General features: G+C 43.0%; 2 protein-coding genes across 15 annotated transcripts in view; both read left to right on the forward strand.

Moving 5' to 3' along the window:
- Positions 1-8,460, forward strand: part of epb41l3b (erythrocyte membrane protein band 4.1-like 3b) — a 52,752-nt gene extending 44,292 nt beyond the window's left edge. For 13 of the 14 annotated variants that reach the window (XM_025899982.1, XM_025899983.1, XM_025899984.1 and 10 more), the window contains 5 exons: positions 1,292-1,375; positions 2,784-2,882; positions 3,521-3,601; positions 3,934-4,049; positions 7,326-8,460. In XM_025899982.1, coding sequence (XP_025755767.1) covers positions 1,292-1,375; positions 2,784-2,882; positions 3,521-3,601; positions 3,934-4,044 — 375 coding nt within the window. In that variant the 3' untranslated portion in view covers positions 4,045-4,049; positions 7,326-8,460. The remainder of the gene's footprint in view (positions 1-1,291; positions 1,376-2,783; positions 2,883-3,520; positions 3,602-3,933; positions 4,050-7,325) is intronic. The other variant, XM_025899986.1, reaches the window with a different exon arrangement.
- A 1,790-nt stretch (positions 8,461-10,250) lies between these two features.
- LOC100712380 (zinc finger and BTB domain-containing protein 14) lies at positions 10,251-13,055 on the forward strand. The gene is made up of 2 exons (XM_005476656.4): positions 10,251-10,403; positions 11,042-13,055. The coding sequence occupies exon 2, from the start codon at positions 11,065-11,067 to the stop codon at positions 12,235-12,237; it is 1,173 nt and encodes a 390-aa protein (XP_005476713.1). The 5' UTR covers positions 10,251-10,403; positions 11,042-11,064; the 3' UTR covers positions 12,238-13,055.
- The last annotated feature ends 2,003 nt before the right edge of the window (positions 13,056-15,058 follow it).

Consider the following 15,058-nt stretch of genomic DNA (forward strand, 5'->3'; position numbering starts at 1 on the left):
ATGCAGGTGAAGGCAGAAAGGCAGCCAGTGGCAAAACATTTGGGGATAGATGAAAATGCTGGGGAGCTGAGCTTATCAACAGATGTAGAGGTGGAGGCACCGATGTTAAAAAATGGCAATGATGGTTTCAGTTGTAATCTTCCTGTTTACATTAGTGGTTGTGGAAAGAAAGGAGAGTTGCCTTTAACAGAGGAGGAACCCGATGAAGACGAAAATAAGAGATTTTTGGACTCTTTAGAAAAGAAATTTGCAGATTTTAAACGTGCAGGAGAGAAGCAGCACACAGAAGTGAACAATAGGAGGGTTCAGTTCTCTGATGAGGTTCAATTTTTCAAAGAAGAATTCCCCGTCAAGACAGAAGATGGTATGAAAGTGGATGAAGAGGTGGTGGAATGTTTTCCAGTGGCCCCTGAGCGCACAGAGGATGACTCAAAGAAACTTTCAGAGATGTCAAACCGTTTGCCATTTGAAAAAGAGAAATACTACCATGTTAAGATGAAAAGCCCAGAAGATGAAACGGAGGAAGCAGAGGATAAACCACTGGATGTAAAGAAGGCAGCGCATCAGAAGTATGACAAGAAAGAAGTGAAATTGCAAAAAATGGAAGAAAACGAGTCAGAAGTGAGAGGAGACATGATGGCATCAGAAGAAATTGTAGAGGGCAAAGCACTGGAAAAAGAAACTGAGGCGCGAGGCAGGACAAGCCCACACAAAGGGACTCGATCTGAACTCCTTAGGTCACACACACCAGCTTCCAATTCGCCTTCTGCTGTGCCTCGGTTGGAGGTAACATTGCATAAGCTCCAGAGGCCTCAGCCTCATTACTACAGACTCACCATCACCGACCCCCCGCCTCACGGCCCGCCACTATTAATCGATCTAGCTCTGCCAAACGCATGGATTTATTTCTCAAGCTCCTAACTTTGCAGTTTGTTGCTGTGCAGATCAGCTGACCTTTTAATTGATGTGGTGCACACACTTGATAGAAAACTTGTGATTCCCGTTCTTCAGTGTCCTCCCCTGCACTGGATTAGGGACTAACACATGACTGCATGCTCTTTTAGAGATTTGAGGCACTCAGTGACCATCCTCGGCTTAGCTTATTAGCATGTGGTGCTTATTTTAGTCAATGTGATTTACTTATTTTAAGAACAGAAGCACACAGTTATAAGTCAACACCTGTAGCATTTGGTTTCAGGCATAAAATCTGGCTCAGGTAGGGTGTTTTTCATAATGCTGGTCTTCCCCTGCAGGCATTGATTTGTCCCTGTTTTGTGTATTTGTCAAACAGAGTCCCGACACTACCGCAGTGGCTACCAAAGACATGCCCGTGATCCACACTGAGACAAAAACGATCACCTATGAAGCTGCAGAGGTACATGTGACCACAATGTGTGACTGCTGCAGTAATTGGATGGCAGTGATTGAGGAATAGTGTACGAGTTGGTATAAGAGATTTAGCAGTAGCATCACCAGGTTTTTGAGGTGAACTGACAATCATGTTGCTTAAACATGCCGAAGATGCAGAGCAGCACTCGTTCACTGAGTGCAGTGTTTGCATTTGCCTGGGAGGTCAAATATTAACTCGACTTTTAGCACCATTTTGCTCTTCGCTACCTCTTGTGAGAAATGTCTGTTTTGAAGCTTAAAGCTGGATTGTGTTCTGCTGCTAGTTTCTGACTATCATCTGCTTGGTGAGCAGCCAGCATTTAATGGAGAACAGTTATCAGAAAAGCAAAAAGAAAAAAGGTAAAGCAACTGCCTGCTGTGACAGCAGACGACCAGTGAGAGTGAGTCAAAACACTGAAGTCACTGGAAAGTCTGAGCAGTAAGAAATGAGATAAAAACACATTTTTGAAGCTTTGTAGAGCTGATGGGAACTGCAGCGGTTGGAGTTACTGCAGCTTTAAAGCTCAACTATAAATTTTCATGGATTAGCGATGGATTAAGTCAGCGTTTGTTAAATGGGGTACTCGCATCCCTTAGGCATGCTTTTAAAAACTGCGGGGGGGTACGTATGTCTACCTCTGCCAAGGATGTTATGTGATTGGTTCAGTTTGTTTGTTTGTTTTTAGCAAAATTACTGGAAAAGTTTTGAAGGGATTTGCATTAAAATTTCACCAGAGGTGGAGCTTAGCACAACTTGGGAGTGATTAACTGATGCAGTCAATCTGGATCCAGGAATATTTGGAAGGATTCTGTAACATTGCTAGATGGGGCAACATTTAATTATTTATTTAGTACCAATATTACTGATTACTGGGTTACTGTTAAATGTGAAGTGTGTCACTAGTTGCTTTCCTGCCACCAAGAGAGACAAAGATTCTCGCACAAGACGAGCAGACTCACTGGGCTGAATAAACATGTCAGTGTTAGTACATTACTGGGAAAAATGAGAAGCACTTGATTAAATAATTGTGCATAATGTGTGGCTCACTTAAAACCACCAAGAGTTATCGTCTGACCTGCAGTTTGTCTCACTGTTTGTCTTCAGCTGCAGACTTGGCTGAAACACACTACCTGCACAGCAACAGACACGCACACAGTTATCTACTATATGGTGGGAAAAGTCAACATGTAGCAGCATGTAGCACAATCCAGATAATTTTCTCAGGAGTTAGTTGAGGCTGAAACGTAATTTAAAAAGAACTAAACGTGAATGAGTTTGAGCTTTGAGGTTTCCACTAATCAGTATTTATTGGAATTTAAAGAAGGTAGTACTGCTGCTGTGTTTAGATGGTTTTATGTACAGTGCTCATATGGAGTGTTTTGTGTATCAACAGGTTGAGACTAACGGTGACGCAGACCCCGGAGTGTTGCTGAGTGCTCAGACGATAACCTCAGAGACCACCAGCACCACGACAACCACACACATCACAAAGGTCAGGGCACATCTGTTGTTGCTTTAGACCAGTGGTTCTTAACCTGGGTTCGATCGAACCCTAGGGGTTCGGTGAGTTGGTCTCAGGGGTTCAGGAGAGCCTCCGCCGTGACATGCACGGCTCATTTTGTGCACCAGTAAAAAACATATCTATGTCTTGAATTTGAAAAAAATCATATTTTATTTTTCACTAAAGAGGTTCAGTGAAAGTGCATATGAAACTGGTGGGGTTCGGTACCTCCAACAAGGTTAAGAACCACTGCTTTAGACTCTTCACGCTTGTTGTACATCTGAGCATCTCTCTGCTTACTGGCAAGTTTGAAACCTGAATAAGCTGAGAATGAAAGTGTTCTCATCAAGTGATCACAAGTGTGTGCCTGCCCAAGGGGATGATAACAGAAACCTGATGGAGGGTTTTCTGCATATATCCATCCCCTGGTTTTTATTTTCATGAGTTATTACAGTTTTGTTTTTATCAGTGCTTTTAGTATTGTTATTATTATCATCATCATTAGTAGTATCATCGGCTGCTTAAGCTACAAAAAATGCCAAACAAGTTCAGATACTAGATTAAGATTTTCTTATGAGGAGCTGACAGATGGGAATATTGCAGTGATTTTATGTGTTTCTGTTGGTCAGACGGTGAAAGGAGGCATATCGGAGACAAGAATTGAGAAAAGGATCGTTATCACCGGAGACGCAGACATCGACCATGACGAGGTCTTTTTGTCCTTTCATACTGTTTCTCTGCTTACCCATACTCATTATTTTTCTCTTTCTGCAAAGCTGATTATTTGATTGTGTGGTAAAGTAAAAAGGTCAAGTGCTGAGGAACTTGGCCTTTGGGCTAAGGAATGGGCTAACGTGACATTTTAAACAAATTAACTCATCATATGGCTTAACAAATTCTGGACGTATAAGAAATGTGACTAAAAATGACTTCCCTGTTGGCATACTGACTTACAATCCAACATCCCCCGCTCCCTCCCTGCCTTTCTCCGTTCTCTGTCTCCCCCTGGTGATCCCTTTTGGCACTGCACTCCCGTATGTAGGCTCTGGCTCAGGCCATAAAGGAGGCTAAAGAACAGCACCCTGACATGTCAGTGACCAAAGTAGTGGTACATAAAGAGACAGAGATCACGCCAGAGGAGGGGGAGGACTGAACCAGGTAAGACAGCAAGGCCCCAAGTCCCGATCCCGGCGCTGTCCTGTTTAGTCTGGTTTTAATTTGGTTGAACTGGGCTTTGTTTTTCTTGTTTTTTCTTTCAAGCTGGTTTCCTCTCTTAGGCATGCTGCTTTTCCATCAGCACTTCTTCTCACTGGTGCAGATAGCCCTGTTTCTGTGGTACTTACAACTAATGCATCATGCTGCTGTCATTTCATTCCCCTCTGCAGGGAAAAGGACTGCAGATGCATGTGTGCACACAGGCCGGATATTACAGTCTCAATTCATAATGACAAGGCTTAAAAACACTTACAGTAATGCTGCCGGCAGTCTCATGCAATCTAGTGCAATATGGCTACAACACTTCCCTCTGCTGGAGAGAAACACAATTAACTTTTATTTGAGAGCTACAGCATGTACTGTGTGTTTAAAGAAGTCTTTACTCCCTTTATTAAAGATATTTTGTAAGTTTAAATTGCTGTGTTAATATTACAGTTTTCTAAATAAGAAGTGTATTCTTCTCTAAATGTTTATTAGACACACATGTGGAAAAACGTTTGAAATTATGCCTGCATGTTGTGAAATATTGAGTGAAAACATTTTCCATATATTGTTCTGCCCGCATTGTGGTAGCTCACAAAGAGCACAGGCAGGGATGAGCGATTAAATTCCGGCTGAACCGGCTTCCGCTCCGAGCCTGCGACTGCAGACGCGCCCGTATGGACTGAAATCTGATCTTGAGTGCACACAGATGTGCTTTGGTCTATTTTCAACTCTGCTCTTAAATTTGAAATTATATATGTTAGCTGAAGAAATCCTTGTGTACCCAGTTGTACAGGTCACAAAAAAATTACATTTGGAGAAATTCATTTTTAGGGCTTTTTAGAAACTACTGAATATGCATGTGACATAAAATATCAGATTTAATCTGATTTGAAAGTTGTTCACTAATTGTTCTTTTAAAAACTCTAAGAAAAGTTTGTGACACAAAGGCGAAAACAGCAATAAGTTTGCAGCAGACAGCAGCCTGCTTTTCATGGAAATGAACACCGGAGCTTGGGGTTCATCCCTGAGATGATTCTAGGGCACGCTGTGACACACTTCTGCTTTCAGTTGCACTTCCCTTTTTTTGCACGAAGGGAAAAATAGGTCAGCAGTCCTTATGGCGTTTCCACAAACTCTGCAAATGCAGCCATTTGTGTTTCAACTTGTCCACTGTGGGTATTGTGAGGATTTTCTCATGTGTGGAGCTGTTATAAAAGAACCTTGCATTTCACTGCAGCACAGCATGTCATTCTAGTTGCCTTCTCTCAAGCATTTATACTCTCTGGAAAGTGCTCGCTGTCAAGTTTTACTCTAGCTCACCTTTTGGCAGTGAAACTTGTTTCTTTATCCTCTGACTGAAACGGTCCCAAGGCGCTGCGTTTGGGATGAGTGAGCGTGCATGTGTGTGCTTGTGTGACTCACCAGATGGGAATGCTTGACTTTGTTTCTGCAGCCTTGCCCTCAGTCCTGTGTGTGTCTGTGTGTGCTGTCTAATATGTGTGTGTCTGTGTGTGCTTGAATAGCTCTATTAACATGATACTAAATGTTTGTAGTGTTTTGGGTAGTTGTTGTTTCCCTGGGTGCTAGATACACACAGAGTGGTGGTGCAACCAGAAAAATTGGAAATCACCATTTTCTTTTTCTTTTTTAATGTTAGGAACACATCCACAGTAAAGTCAAAAATTTAACTTTTTTTGTTTTAAATTGCGTGAGATTGTTTCCTGTTTATATGCAATTTAATGTGGGTGTGAAGGATTTGATATCAACAGGTGGTGACTCAAGGCCTAGCTGTATACAAATGTTGGCCAATCGTAGCCCTAGGGGGAGCAGTAAGGGCAATAAAATGTGACACTGTCTGACATTGGGAAAGAAGATGAAGGTGAACAAGTTTGACATTGCAAGCCAAAATCCTGGTTTTCCTTGTCCACACATAAACACGGAACAGAGTTTCTGAAAAAAAACCAACTCTATTTTCTGTGACCTAAAATGATGTTTAGATGGGGATGAAAGGCCAAAACGCATAGACTAAAGCCATGCTTTCCAAAATTCCCATGTGCATGCAGACAGACCCTTAGCAAAAAAAATATACAGCCCAGCCTCATGACAGACTGAAAAAGTGAAATATGACATGGACACAAATCGCCTGTGACGGTCAACACAACCTGGAAACGAATGTCAGTTGGAAGCATGTTTACTTCCCGCAACAAAAACAGTTTTGAGATGCCTCAGACGGGCGTCTTCATCAGGACAATGATGATTTCTTTATTTTTTAAATAGTGGTAAAAAAAACAAATCAGAAGCTGTCAAACTGTGAAGTGCCACAGGTTAAAAAAAAAAAAGTTTGTTAGTGTTACTATGTGATTTTAATGATTCCTAAATATTCCTTCCCCTTAACCAATAAACCAATGAGTGAACATAAAAGTAATGATAGCTCCTAACGTTTTTAAATAACTTAAAAAGGCGATTTTATAAGGCCTACTTTTTAAGCTATTAGTGATTCGGTTGTTGTTTTTAACTTATTTACCGGCTGTCACTAAAAAATACCTCAACTTTTATAAAGTCTCCTAACCTAATAAAGTATAAATAACATTAATTCAAATATTTACCACTTGTGACTGCTATGCAGATGTTTGTGGTTATTTGGTATTTGAACTTTGCATTCTTATCGCATTAGCATTTGTTGCATTTATGACATTTTAGAGCCATAATAACTGAAGTTGTTTAGTGATTGTTTACTTATTTTAAGTACCAACAAAGTAGAACTGGGTTTAAGTGGAGGCAGTTTTAAATACAGTAACAGTAAATAAAATAATAGTTCTTAGTTGGGGGGGGACTAATGATTAATTATTTGTGTGTATACATCCGTGCTGGTCACTGTAATTAAAGTTCAGGGAAATTAAGTCTAAAGTGAAGTTGTTGGGTTTTTTCTAAAAGCTACAAGCAGCTGCTGGTTGGGTAAAAGCCACATGTTTGAGACCCCTGATCTAAACATGTGTAGTTGTAGAATCAGTTGTCAGGATGGCACTTTTGTGGATTTCCTGTTGCCCGACTAGCCTGTGTGTATCTGTCTTGTATATTTGCATTTTTCTAACTTCTCTCTGAGCATCTTTTTAACTTTGTAAAAACTGCCTTAAGCTGTAGTGAGGCTCGTTTTCACTCTCTGGCAGGATGAACAGTGGCAGTAAATGTTCAGTTTACAGGATTCACTAACTTCTATTTCTTCTCCTCTTACAGGAATAACTCTGAGGGCTTTTTTTTTTTTTTTTTAATCCTCTACACCCTCCCAGAATCCAACATCCAGAACTCCACATATAACGTCGGGACTCTCAGAAGACTAGAAAGGCCTCCTACTCTCCAAGTGCTGCAGCTCCGCCACTAGTTACAACAATCATCTGCAAAACAACTAAATGCATTTTGCATGAGAAGGAAGCAACGTTGCATTATCAAACAAGATTATACAGAAAACCATGTGATTCTCCAAGTGGTTCCTCAATCCATCTGCACGCCAAATCCCTGTGTGCAGCAAGCGAAACCTTTTGCTTTCACTGCCTTATATGACTTTGATGCATTTTTATGATTATTGAGAATAATTATTGTAGCAACGTTTTATTTATGAAATAAAGCCATCACTCCGGAAACTTAAAATCGCTGTAGGCTGTATATGTTAGAGAGCGTACACTATTTAACCTCGCAGTAGAAGTGCCAACGTTATTTACAAGCAAGCATCGCCTCATTCCCTCAAACAGCTCCATGGTTATCCAGCAGGTATGTCACTACAGAAATCACTACAGCTACCTACTGTACATATCAAAGCTTTCCTAGGAAAATAGCAAATTATCTTTCACAGCTGAATTTTTTTTTTTTTTTTTTTTGTCATGTCTACTTGAATAGCATTTTCCTTTTATATTATCATTTCAGTGTTTCATCATTTCTCATTGATTGATTCCCCCGCTTTTTAGAGACTATGTCCTGGCAAAAAAGTCAAGGAATCAAAGGTTTCTGGGCATGAAATGGATTTTATTTGCCTGTGGAGGGTTTGTGTTTTTATTCTCCAGGGTAGATGATCAGCTGCAGCACAAGTCCCAGGTTTGTGTGACTGTGAGGCAAAGGGTTCAGACTGGCGAGCTCTCCCCTGATTTACATTCAAAGCCAAGAGAGATCTATAATCCCCCTCCACTTCCGCCCACCCTGAACACATCAGCTGTGTTGCCCCCCCCCTTATCCATTCTAATGTATCCAAAAATTGAGTATTATTGATGTACAGCTGTGTTTTCCTTAAAAAGGTGCAAAAGTGGCAAGTGCATTTGTTTTGTTTTTTTTTAATTTGCTGGTCTCTTCTAAAATAATAAAAACCACCACAGTACTGAAACCTGTGTCAGCACTCATTTATCCCTGTTTAAGTATCAGTTTTTGTCATCTCTAAACAAATGGCTCAAATAGTGGAAATATGATTGAATAGTTGTGCTCATTTGAAATTATGTGTAAATTTGATTTTAATTTGATATTAAATTGTTACATCTTAAAGTTTCACTTTGCGGAAATATGCTAAAATCAATTAGGCTGAGCACACGGCGGAAACGGATCGATCTTTAAGCGTAAAATCAAACTTCAGCAGGGGGAAATTATATAAAAATGACATAATTAAAGTTAAACTAATGTTTAAATATGATGATGGGAGGCAGTTGAGGCTGTAAGCTGCAGCCCATCTATTATTTATGAAACCAAATGCTCCAAACCCTTAATTGACCTGTTAAAAGGAGAGCCCGCGGGCTAATTAAGACAGGCGTTGTGCAGTCAGAGGTAATTACTGTGAATACGCGGAGGCCTCCGAAGCCCCGCCCCTTTGCGTACGTGCGGTTATTTCACAAGATTTATAGAAAGTAAGAGCGCTCACTCCGTCTCTTACTGTGTGAGTAAATGTGCATTTGTTACTAAAGTGCACCTCAGAGTCGCATGAATGTCACCACAGTGGTTACAAAGAATATTAACTACACACAGGACTAGAAATGTATAAAAAGGGAAAGTATTTCCAGGTGGAAGGAAACTGCTGAAACTCATAAAAATCTACAATAGAAATGTTTTGTTTTTTTGTTTTTTTTAAAGAATTGTCACACATGATGTGACAGTAGAAAACATGTGGCGCAATGGTGTATTATGTAAGTGTTTTATCACTCTAGCCCACTTGAGACCACACTGGGCTGTAGCCCATGAACTAACACTCCTGCTGAACAATATTGGCGTAAACACCCCTGGCTGCTCCATCTTCAGCATCCTTTGTCCAGTATACCCACTATTCCTCCTGTCCAAACCATCTCAGCCTCATGCAGTCATTTCTAATCTTGTGAATGCTAGTCTTAAATTTCAGCATCTTCATTTCAGCCACCGAAAAACAGAAAATTTTACGTGTGGTGTGGGGAGCAAAGGAGGGGCACATACCTCTTCAGCAAGTATGTGAAAATCCCTATATGTAAACGAGTCAACAAAATATCCACAAAAACACTTTAAATCGATTTATTGTATTATCTCTTTTAAGAAAAAAAAGATTTTTTTTTGTATAAATGAGACCCCCCAAAAAAGTTCCCCAAAACAAATACAGAAAAAGAACTTAAATTACTGTACTGGGGCAATGAACATAAAAGTTGTGGTGGGCAGCTGGGGGCTGTTGCTCCCCTGTGCCCCCCTGTAGGTCTTCCCCTGCTAAAAGCTTATCAAAAAGAAAAGCTTCGAGCCGCAGATGATACTTTGTGTCTGTAGGTTCTCAGACAGTCTAAGACTTGGACTGAGAGCGAGTGGACTTCTTTATGTTTCTTAAAGACATTTCACCTTTCATCCAACAGACTTCTTCAATTCTAAAACCAAATGGTGGGGAGTCCTGGGAATTTAAATCCTAGTGGGAATTGTCCCTTAAGAGGGTGTCATGTGTCTCATTGAGTGTCACTGTGTATCTGGATTTCTTGGGGCTTTTGTTCAGTTAATATGAATAAATAAAGACTTTTTGTAATCAAATGTTCTTAAGTTTGACTTCAAGACGTGAACAGACGGGTTATCTGACGGGTGTTTGCTTGTATTATATTTAAAAATCACCGATATATTCAGGACGTCGTCTGATTTCCGGCAGAGTGAGTCACTTCCGCGTGCATAGACGATCTCGGTGGCGCGCTTCGCTCCGGTGCTGTAGGTGGCAGCAGAACAATGCAGCATTTCCTGTGGAGCCGCACAGTCACAACAAGAGGAGGAAGAGGAAAAACGACAGCTCTGGATCGTCGTCGACTGCCTTGCGTGACAACACAGGGAATCGCGTTCAGGCTTCGGGTATTAACATTTTTTATTTCCTCTTTGTCTGCTCGGGCGGCGCGGAACAGCGCGCGGCGGGTTTTCGGAGGTTTGTCGGTCTGTTCGCCGCCGTCTCCTCCGCTGTTTGTGAACTCAGTTAAAGGCACCAGAAACATGCCAATGGAGGCTTGCTGACCAAAATGGCTGGGCGCAGTGAAATGTGAAATATTCTTGCTAAGGTTATCCTTCCTGCACGCGACGCGACTGTCACGCGAACTCGGCGGTAAAACGCGCTTTTTAAGTGGAGAAAAGTGCGAGTGTTTGTTTCTGCTGCCGTTACTTTTCTGTTTTTGCTTCTTATTATTAGCGCTACTGCGGCTCTGGGCCCTGCCGTATTTTTTCTTCGGGGTTTCTGCATCGGTTGTTTGGCCACTTGTTTGCTCTCTTGTCTGTCTGGCGCTCGTTTCTGAACAGATTCACCTTCGGTTGCAAGTTTCTCCGATACTTTGTTTGTTAGGTGCGCTGCATACGCTACCTGTATATATTTTCCAAAGTGGCATGCAAATAGAGCTCCACCCCTCAGCTGTGCAGGGTGCATGCATGCCCTCGCTCTTTGGTGGGAATCAAAATATTTGACAAGTTTGCTGATTTTTTTTTTTTTCCCTCCCCCTCTGCAGGTTGCTCCAGTTTGTCCTGCAACATGTCTGATTTACTAAGATATATCGACTATGACCACAAAGCCACCTTTCTGAAGATGCTCAACCAGCAGAGGTTGGAAGGTGAGCACTGTGATGTGGTGGTCGTGGTGGAAAACATAGAGTTCAGGGCTCACCGCTGTGTCTTGGCCGCCTGCAGCAACTATTTCAAAAAGCTCTTTAAGAAACAGAGCGACGAGGACAACTCCATCGTGGAGTTGGACTTCATCCGTTCGGATATCTTCGAGGAGGTGCTCAATTACATGTACACAGCCAGGCTGGCTGTGAGGAAGAAGGACATCAATATGATGATGTCGTCCGGTCAGATCCTGGGCATCAACTTCCTGGATAACTTGTGCACCCAGAAACGGGAGCTGACCAACATGAAAACGCGGGAAAACCAGGCACCGGGTGACCACGGGATGAGAGCTCAGGATGCCATCCTGAAGGAGCTGGCTATGGAGGAGGTGAGGAAGAACAGCTTCTATGATCAGGGGATGGATAGCATGGGGCCTGGTGGCTCACACGTGTCTCAGCCGCACAACTATAACACCAACATGGGCAAAGAGCCGCACAGCCACACCTGGGGCTCATCGACCTCCAGCGACATGAAGCTGGAGTACCTGCTGTACGGCCACCGCGACCACGGCTCCTGCCAGAGCACGGGAGCGAAGCCCATGGACCACAACGCCAAAAAGGAGCGTCTGCTCACCGCCAACCGCCCCTACGGCTGTGAGCACTGCCCCAAAGCCTTCACCACCGCCGCCCACCTCAAGGAGCATCTGAAGATCCACTCCGGCTTCAAGCCGCACCGCTGCGTGGTGTGCGGCAAGGCGTTCATCAGGGGGCCCGACCTGAAGAGGCACGAAAGGGTCCACAGCAACGAGAGGCCCTTCGCGTGCCAAATGTGCGAAAAGGCATTCAAGCACAAGTCCCACCTGAAAGACCACGAACGGCAGCACCGGGGCGAGCGGCCCTTCAACTGCGGCTCCTGCGACAAAGCCTTCATCAAAGCGTCGGATCTGAAGCGCCACTGGAACACCATGCACAGCGCCAACCCCCGCAGACAGATGTCGCTGTCTCCCGCCGCCTCCCAGCAGGGCCAGGGAGACGCCACCGACCAGAGAGACTGGAAAATGGAGACCGGGCTACACTCGCATAACTCTGGGGACTGTTGAGCCTGCAAGCACACGCGCATACACTCTCACACAGACACACATACTGACATGCAGACACACTTACATACAAATAAATATGTATACAGACTGACACAACCACAAACCTGTGACAGGCCGCGTTGCCTGACATCACATGGACAGCAATCGGAGTGAGTAACAAGAGATCATAGCATGTTAATAAGACTGTGGGGCTGTATTATTATTCTAAAGAGTTATGTCAAAGCGATGTTTCCTTTCCACCTGTAAAATCATGTAAATGTTTAGTTCACACTCTACTATACATATATTTTTCACAAAGCATTGTTGCTATGTAGACTGAGGGTTCTCATAACATTATTCTCTTTTACTTTAATGGGATATGTAACATTTAAATGTTTGTTTAACCTTTACTGGATTTTATGGAGATGAAACGAGAGAGTGTAATAGAGAAAGGGGGAGGGCGGGGAGATATTTCTGCATAACATTTGTTGCATTGAGTATATTCATGTGGATGTTTTTAATGGCTGTGTTTAGTTGTATTGATTGATATTACACTGTAAGAGTAAGAGTCACCATTTTGCATTCAGCGCAGATGATACCAAAGTCTTGGGACTCTTGATGGATCGCCTTTATAGAGGTTGTCCTGCCCAAGCAACCGGCCAACTAGATTTACTGTTATACAGTATAACTGTCATCCAGCTATCAACAGTTAATGATAGATGTCTGTATATACTGTAGCTTAGTTTGTTGCACAATTAGAGTACACAATAATGAATTATGCACATATAACATTGTCCTACTCCAACACTTTGACAATAAACACCATTTGCTGTGTTTTATTGCTTTGTCAAAGGGTTTTTTTGGAAGGTAGAAGCGAGCCGAGCACGCTCTGTGGGATACGTGTCATGCAGAATAACTTTTCCTGTCATATCAAACCACGAAGGTAACGGTGCCACACCCAGATCAGCCCCAGGACACAGATCTGATCTTTTTTTTTTTTTAAGTTGAGCAACACGCAATGATGGAGTTTGGTCTGCTTAATGGCTACATGAAGCAAAGAGCTGCCTGAAACAGCAGCAGGCGTGTCCACTCGTCACAGCAGAGAAAGCACAAGTGGCTCCGATCCATTAAGTTTCCCAGTAAGCCTTGATGGCAAACCAGCAAAGAGGGGGGAGCTCCTCAAAGTTGGACCGCAGCCATCGGTAATCCACTTGTGCCCTCCCTCCTGTGAAGTCAAAATGATCTTGGGTGAAGCTTTTTGTTTTTATTTATTTTTTGGGTTGGTACTTTTTAAGTGTTTTTCAATAATTTGGTTGTTCAAAAATGTTTCTCTAAAATATACATCAGACTCACTGAGAGTGAAAAAAACATGTTGCAGGTAGTTGAAGCTTAAACTTCCTTCCACCCGCACATGTAGCAGCGCCTCGGGGTTTGGTTTATAAGCCTGGCCTATGCAAACAATCACATCTGTTGCCCTGCTCCCACCCGCCCGCTTTAACCGGCGCTAAAGTCCGCTGAGCCCTTTGTGTGTTTGTCCAGCTTGTTTCAGCTTTCTTGCATCTCTATACTTTCACACATGCGACCAACCTCGCACTGACCCGAGCATCATGTGAGCGAAAAGCCAATTTGCACACGGCATGAAGCCAGCGAACGCACCCAATATGGCTGTCCTTTAATCTTGAAGGGGGAAAAAAAATACAAACTTAAGTGCAGCTCTCTCATACTCTGCATGCAACACTAGATGGTGCCCTGTTCATAGTGATTGACCTGTTGCTGCCCAGTTTGACCTGCTCTCTTTGACTGTCCGGAGCTAAAGATATAGATATCAATATAAAAGCTAGTCAGTTTCTAATGGATGCTGAGCTCACTGGTATTGAGGAGAAGAGGGGGAGGAAAAAAAGCACATATGGTTGCTGTGTGTTGAAAATATATGCGTTCTCACACCTCAGTGTTTTCCATATATTTACATACATCTGACTCCAGTGGTTGGAGCGAGGCCAGTTGCAGCATCAGGGCCTTACAGTCTCCTTTCTGTTTGCAGTGACGGGCAGATGGAGAAGCTCTCGGTTTTCATTTATGACAGTTTGACCACACAGTTTAAGGAAGGGGAGAACATCATCAGCGCTGATGCCTGTATCTCAGATTGATCTATTTTAAACTGTCAACAGGTTTGATCGCCTGTAGTTTGGGGTGAAGCCGTTTTTGTGGGGAAACTGACGTCAGTGTCTAATGGAAAAGGCGAGCCTTGCCTCACTGATGTCAGTAGATGCCCGAGATCTGTTTTCTGCATTTCCTGGCCCTGCTGGACTGTACTGTGTGTGTGTATGTGGGAGTGTGCATTAAAGCCAGTGAATGATGCAGGATATGGGTTTGTATCACATTGTTAGGCTGAATGAGGCTGGGTGTGTGCGTCTTTGTGTCGTGACTGCCTGCATGTCAGTATCTGCGAAGGAGGTTGAAATGTAATGTGTATGTGAATTGGGGTGTGTGTGTGTGCACGCCTAAGGATTGGTGTGATGAGGGCTTTTTGTGTGCTTTTTAAAGTAGCGCATTTATATGTGCGTGCACGCACGTACACGTGTGCATGCATGTGTGATGACTGAGCGAGGAGGGGCTGGTGGATAGCATGCATTCATGCGTGTGTGTGTGCCCGCTTGCATCGAGTGTTTGCGCTACGTGCATCTATAATGAGCTCTCTGTGTGCAAACACACATTCTTGTGTGAGTGACAGGCAACGAGTAAATGTGTATTCATGCGTGCGTGCGCACCCATTCGTGCCTGTATTGGGATTATGCGTGTTTGTGTGTCAGTGCTTATATGTTCTTCTGTATGCATGAGCTTG

Source organism: Oreochromis niloticus, linkage group LG18 (assembly GCF_001858045.2).
Source record: "Oreochromis niloticus isolate F11D_XX linkage group LG18, O_niloticus_UMD_NMBU, whole genome shotgun sequence".
Classification (NCBI taxonomy): domain Eukaryota; kingdom Metazoa; phylum Chordata; class Actinopteri; order Cichliformes; family Cichlidae; genus Oreochromis; species Oreochromis niloticus.

Bases quoted from the DNA above. Each gene is read 5' to 3' on its own strand.
- LOC100712380 (XM_005476656.4), top strand. From the start codon at position 11,065: ATGTCTGATTTACTAAGATATATCGACTATGACCACAAAGCCACCTTT.